Genomic DNA, 7,358 nt, shown 5'->3' with positions numbered 1-7,358 from the left:
GGTTGCGAGTCCGAGAGCCTAACCACTAGGCCACCGACGCCACAATTTTTGTAATTTTGTAAGAAAATTATTCTAAGCTTAAACACAAACACGGAATAGTCGAACTAATTACACCATGGTAGAGGTCTAAAGTTAATGTCCTTTGAGGTGCACTTGAGACAAAATAAGGTCAGTAAAATACCACCTTCCCCCCTCCGTAGAAGCAGGTAGCTGTGCTAATTTTAGAGCGCTGCTCGACACACAAGCTTGAGTCCTAGACCTAGCTAGGCTTGTTTGGAGCGGGCGAGAGGAAGGGCTGCGCCTCACACGATTGACCACCGCACGCCTCTTCGCAAAGGATTATTCTTTTGGTGGGAGAGAAGGGGAAGGCTTTATGTTTTCGTCATCGCGTTGTTGATTACTGTTGCGATATGCTTATCCCATCAAATTGTTTATGTTTTGAAAAATTTGAAAAGGCACCATTTGATTGGTGCTGGCTAAAGACCACTCACACTGACCTGCGCAATTAGATTGTTTTAGTACCGGTAGGCTTGTTACCAATCGAACTGGAAAGTGTTTCTCATTCTCATTTTGTCATTTAATTTGCCCCAAAACGCTCACAGAAAGCTGAAGGGAGATAATTGATCTATTGTTTTGCCCCTAAAGTAGCAATCTTTGTTCCTTCCCTTGATTCCCTTGACACAGCCGATGTCATAACACTGTTCACGTATCCCTTGAACTACCGAGGCTGGTCCTGATGAATTCGAGCTATCCATGTTATACTATAGTTCCTTGTTTTCGTTGTCTTTTCAGGAAAAAAAAATTAATGAAGTCTTTTTGTTCACAATGCATACTCGTGTACTTTGACTGATTGTGTTATCAAAGCTTGTTTTCCTCCATGGAAATGTAACATAGTAATAGTTGGAAGAATATTGTTCTAGCTGCACTTCTGAAAGGACAACAATCTGGATCTTTGTATTCTTTTAAGTTAGAGGGTGTTATGATTTTTTTTTTCTTTTTGCTTTCTGACACTGATAATAAGAAAACATCCCAAATTAAATGAGTTAATATGTTTATTATTTAGTCCAAACATAAGAGTTTTTTTTATTTTACTTCTGATCATATCTAGGGAGCTGTTCATGAATTTCGCATCCCACTTCCGATGGTGACAATTATTCAGAGTGGCAAGCATGGCCTTGGGAAATCTAACTGCATCAAGGAGTACATGGTTGTCCCAGGAATTGGCATGACTATAGACAAGGTAGACTGGTACATGATATGCTAGTTGTCATTTTATTTCTGAGTTGTAAGGATCTACTGCACTGCCATGTATCTCTAGAGTTTGCCTTTCAAGTTTTTATATAATTTTTTTAACCTTCATCAACATATCATGAAATCACATTGATAACTTATTTTTACCTATTTTAATTGACAATGTTGTTAATGCATTTGAAATCAATAACCGTTGTGCAATCACCATGATGGTTTTGATGATTCTAAGAGCCTGATGCATTTATTATTTGTTTAAAGATTCAATGAGATTTTAAAATTCATCAGTTTCTCATCATAAATTAATGATTTTATGCAAGAATTTTTTCCAATGCATGTACTAATAGGTGCTCATGTCTTTACTTCTCTCAGGCTATTCAACACATTCAGCATATCAACAGTTATGTGGCAAAATCATTTGTATCCAAAATGGGAGTAAGTATCTTACAGTTATTTGTATTTCATATATCTGTTCTCTTATTTGCTGGAATAGTGTTTTTAATGCATTGTACAAACACTATTTTCTTCAAAGCACTGTGAGCATAAAGATAGAATCTAGTAGTTTAGTACTAATGCATAAAAAATGTTAAATGTTTGATTTCTTATACTTATGCACTGAAGTTAGAATGGAATCATAAATGAAATAAGTCAAGACTTTCAGTAAAGTGAAAGAAAACAAGAGCTGAACTGGGATTAATATTGGCTTCATTGCTGCCTGATTCAAATGAAGCACAATAATAGGAATTCAATTTATATTTTGAACTTTAAGGGACATTGTTACATTATATGAGTGTTAGAAAGACAAAAAGAGATAAAACGACAGCATTCTTTTCATGAGATCCCCTTCTGCTCCCTCGCCCTCATAATGTTTTTTGATAAAGGGATGCAACTATAGCTGAAGCTATTACAGAAAAATATTTTTATAGTGCCGTCAAAAATTCGTGGCTCCCCTTATCCTCAAATATCTCTTTAACGGGTGAATCAATGTCCCCCATACTTTGCTTAGCATGCTAGCAGTTTGAATCAATTTGTCTTAACTTAATCATATTTTTCTACAACAAATGCGGCGAAATGAAAAAACTTGTTCTCAGCCCTTCCCGCATTTAGCATATGCATATAGCATATGTCACAGATTTACAATGACACTTTTTAGTATCAAAACTTGTTACAAGAAATTAATTTTATAGTGAACACATTTTGGGGCTGAAGGTTCTCAAAGCATGCATTTAATAAGCATAATGTCGTTATTAGAAGACAATGATGGACTTGCTTTTAAAAACGATATTGCCCCAGCTGTAAACCTTTTAAATTTTGAAGAAGCCACCCACTTGGATATTTTATTCGTATTTGGTAAGGGATTTTGTAGAACTTGAATATATATAGAAGCAATTTAATTCTTCATAACAAAAAATAATTGTCATTTACAACATCTAAAAATATATTGTCTATAGTTTCAAGTGTGTCCATAAATTGCTATTCACAAGCTATAGGGAATGTGGTACCTTAGAGAAGCAAGCATGTCTTGAGAAGAGACAGACAGACAGACAGAGACAGACAGACACAGACAGACAGACAGACAGACAGACAGACAGACAGACAGACAGAGACAGACAGACAGACAGACAGACAGACAGACAGACAGACAGACAGACAGACAGACAGACAGACAGACAGACAGACAGACAGACAGACTTCATAACTGTTCCCACATTTGCTATTAATGTATGAGCTTGTGTGCATAAAACAAGTAACATGGTGTTACAAATTGGTCTGAGGTATCTCCCAGTAAAAGTGTGCTTTGAAAAGCCAGTTCATTACTTTTAAACATTAACTCTGTTTCATTCTCCTGTGTTATTTTTGCAGGTGTCTGCCAAGTTTGTGAATGAGTCTGGTACTTTGTGCCCAACGCTGGACACACCCACACAGGCCCTTGACCTACTGCAGGAAGCCATCAACGCTCAGGGACTGACCATCGGGGAAGACATGTATCTGGCTGTTAATGCTGCTGCTCATGAGTTCTTTGACTTTGTAAGACATCTATTTTGACTGTGTATTTATGTAGCTTTGCGCCCTTTGTGTCGCTTTTTAGAAGAAACCGCACACTCTTCAGAACTCAAAATTGAAAGGAAGGTAGTGTTCAATATTACTAAGAACATGATAGAGCCAAATTTTCATGGTTTTGAGATTAAGAATTTATAAAACAATGATTTTTAATTGCTGTGAATTGTTTTAAAATGCTCCAGAATTCAGCTGTTGATTTCTTATTCCACAATTAGAAAAATGTGAGGATCTGCTGTATAGTATAGGTTTAAAGCTGCAGAGATAAAAGTAATGGTACTCACCAAAGTGTTCGTGAAAATATGGCCACAGGCACAAATCCCATTCGCACTGCACGGCTGTTCAGTTTCACTCTCCGAGCGGCGCACTTAGTTGTAGCCCGTCTGACCCTTCTGACCCCTGTGACCCCTCGCGGAAGGTAATAAATCTCGACGCGTTACGCCACTTCCACCGGCCTATCCCTAGATCTGACCGCTCTGCGCGGTAAGGGTACAATTTCCAGAAATTAACTGGAATTTACAACATAGTACTCCCTTTCTCCATCCCGTAAACCTTGGAGTGTTGTATACTAAATAAAAGCTCAGCATCTCCTCTATAACCCGCAGTTTGAGTTTCTATCTCGTTTTCTACTCCCTTGGGATACCTATATACTACCACTGTTGTACAGCTCTGTGTTATTGAAGTTTTTGGATTTAAAAGAGAATTTTGATAATTCGAGCCGACAATTTTTGTTTTAACCTTCATATTTCTTTTTATAAATCTATTCTCTCCATTGTGCTGAAAAAATCTCAGGGTAGGAGCCAAATTTCCATGAACTAGCGCACTTTATGTGACTAGTCTAGTGCAACGCTCAGTGCAAAGAAAAACTCTGTGAAGCGGGAACTTGCCGTCTGACTTTCTTGTGTGTTTATAATTATTGAGCCTTTTAACATCAAAGATGGAACACTCTTATAACATCCACTTTGAGAATTTAAACAAGTTGTGTCGTACTTGTGGTGAAAGAAGTTTAAAAACTAAAGATTCTCAGCAGCGTCGATTTTTGTGTAAAAACTTTAAGTTTGACTTATTGCAATATTATAGACTGAACATTGACAACGACACAGCCGACAAGCATTCCAACACTCTGTGCAGGAAATGTGGCTCGCGAATATACACACTACGGAAGCAAAAGAGAACAGTCGGCATAAAAAGCAAACAAAAACAACTGAAAGCTGTGTTTGGAAGCACACCGTACAGACATCTGCAGATTTGAAGGCCGCACTCCCTGAGCCGGCGGAAAAACGCAGGAAAAAGTAAACAGGACTACAAGACGATTTAGACGATTCAGACCATTCACGGATAAAACATTAGTTCCTAAACAGTTTTATAGTAGTATGTTTATCAAAATATTGACTATAGTAACATCAATTCAGCTGTGAAGGTGTAAAGAACGGTCTTCATTCTCATGTGAAAAGTACTCGTGCGTTGGCTGGACTCAACTGTTTTCCCACTCACTGACAAGACTGTGTGCATTAATCAACAATAGCAACAAGACTTTTTGGTCCTACCTCATAAACGTAAGTGTGTTTGAAAGTTCAAAGTCTGACTGTGAGCTGAAAATGAAGACTGTAACAATCTGTCGGTCCATTTATTTTTAATTATTTTTTTAAAAACATTTTTGTTTGTAATAACCGATCTATGATGAAAGCCACTTTCCCCCTCTTTTAAACAACACTTTCTTTTACTTCTCCGTGATAAAAATAATACTGTCGTAAACTACACCTTCGTCTTCATGTGATCATTTGGTTGTTGTTTCATTGACTTTCTCGGCTTTCATAAGAACTGGTGTTGTTTTATGTGTACAAAACATAACATCGCGGGGGAGCCGCTGACCGCGAGGCCGAGTGCCCGCAGGTAGCGTGACCGGGGCGTGACCTCGTCTCGGAGGTCAGGTCGACCGGCAACGAAGAGATCCTGAGTGGAACAGCCGTGACTGACAAGCACATGTTGGAACTACTACAATTATGATATAGTCATTGGGTGCAGCTCATTGGATGGAATCTTATACTAAGAATTAATTTGGTTGTAATGTCTAGTTTTTTTCAAAAATATGTTTCGGAAGAGATTATCCATGATAAACCGTTGCAACAGTATGTTATGCTCCATGCCTTAAATTCAGAGTGAAATCTGGCTACAGTGTGATGAGGTGATATGCATGAGTGTGGTTTTGTGAATGTCCCTGAATACACTTGGTCTAAACCAGATTTCAGAACAGCAAAGTCATGACCATTCATGTTTACTGTAGAATTAAAAGTTCTTGTCTGGTTGAATGTAGACTAAATGTGTCTGTAAGTTGCAGATCCCCAAGTTAACCTAATTTCATCTGTTACTGAAAAGTGTTCTACCTTAACAGTAATTTGGAAATGCTCTGTTTCTTTTTGCAGTTTATATTTATGTATGTTTTCTGTTATGAATTTTCCTTAGGAAAAGGGCAAATATGAAATAGTAGCTGGTCAGCTTAAGACGAATGACGACATGGTGGAATTCTGGGCTGATATGATAGCCAAATACCCCTCCATTGTGGCTGTCATTGATCCATTGAGGGGACAGGTAAGCATTTCATTGTTAAAAGTGTAGAAATAATCATGACTTGTGGAGGTGTCAGTATGACTGAAACACCTGATTTTCTTTTCTTTGAAGTAGGGGATGAGCTTTAGTAAAAATGTTATCTAATATAAATCAAGCGTGGATTTTTTCATTTTTAATGGAATTTGTAATGAATGCGTAAAGTTAAATGCATAAAGAAATTAAATTCATCATAACAAAAATAATTGTCATTTACAACATTTGAAAATATTCTGTTGATGGTTTCAAGTAGGTCTAAAAATTGTAGAAACTCTAAGAACTTGAATGTGATAACAATTCTATGAAACTGGAATCACACTAGAAGTAATCAGCAACTGAAAAACATATGTTGAGAACACTAGGTTTGACTTTTTAAACCCTGAATGACTTTCACAGCATTAGTCAGGAAATCCTTCATCCACAGAAGAATGCAAAATGCGTTCATTTGTATTTCTCATTAACTGTTTCATTTTTTCTGCAGATCCTTTTCCTCAACAAAGACAACATGATACATTCATGATTCCTATATTATCAGCTTCTGCATGAAATCAATTTTGCTTTTATGTATGACATGACTATTTTCCTGTACAATCTGAGTTGTTTACCTAAATTGTACAGACGAGCAAAAATCCCCCCCCCCCCAAAAAAAAAAAAAAAAAAAAATTATTTGAAAATATTTTCAGAATCTGATGTTCAAAGAGTTAAAGTTACACCTTTAACTAAACAATTTTTGTAAAATATTTTTTTACAGGATTCAGAAGCTTGGATGAAGCTGTGTGAGCGTGTCAGTGAAGTGACATACATTGTGGGTGACCATTTCTATGTCAGACCAGGTCTTTTGAATCAAACTGAAATCCCTTCTCCAGTGCGCACAAGTGGGATTGTCATGTACCTGGAAAAAATAACGAGCGTGTCAGACATCTACACTTGTGCCAACAAACTTCGTGGTGAGGGATCACTTTTTCTTTGCTTAATAAAGTTCATACAGAAAGATGAACATAATATTAATTTTGATAATAAAGTAACTGTGATATTAATGATAATAAAAGTACAGTCAAACCTCACTGTACCGCCCCCTGTTGAATCACCAGCTCCACTTACCGCAAGGTTTTTGCATTGTACGAAAAGAATCCCCCCATATAAACATGATATTTGCGCCTTCACAGCACCATCTGTCATCCGCCAAATATTTTAGCTGTACAGCCCTTATTAAACTAGTGCAAATTTACCATGTTGTACCGTCAGTGAACTGGCAAGAACACCTTACACACTAGGCTACACACAGAGCACAGCACACCCACTCAGTGGTTGCTTCACTATCTTTCACACACATGTCTCACTTTTCACTGATTTGCTATCTTCCCACCCATCCCACCTCTCCACCCTTGTCTTGTAGATTTCAGGCAGTATGAATTTAATAGATCTACAGTGATGCAGTGCATCACACA

At 37.3% G+C, this 7,358-nt stretch overlaps 1 protein-coding gene across 1 annotated transcript; it reads left to right on the top strand.

The window, feature by feature from the left end:
* Positions 1-1,108: 1,108 nt before the first annotated feature.
* LOC101858087 (enolase 4) lies at positions 1,109-6,857 on the top strand (the record flags this gene model as incomplete). Its single annotated transcript, XM_005113440.2, is given in 5 exon segments — positions 1,109-1,240; positions 1,621-1,683; positions 3,112-3,276; positions 5,770-5,895; positions 6,662-6,857. Coding segments are annotated over 5 exon segments (649 nt in total), but the record flags the coding sequence as incomplete, so codon positions are not given.
* Positions 6,858-7,358: the final 501 nt, after the last annotated feature.

The sequence above is a fragment of the Aplysia californica genome, unplaced genomic scaffold (genome assembly GCF_000002075.1).
Source record: "Aplysia californica isolate F4 #8 unplaced genomic scaffold, AplCal3.0 scaffold02427, whole genome shotgun sequence".
Classification (NCBI taxonomy): domain Eukaryota; kingdom Metazoa; phylum Mollusca; class Gastropoda; order Aplysiida; family Aplysiidae; genus Aplysia; species Aplysia californica.
Note: the sequence above shows the minus strand (reverse complement) of the source record. Positions and strands in the feature narration are given on the sequence as shown.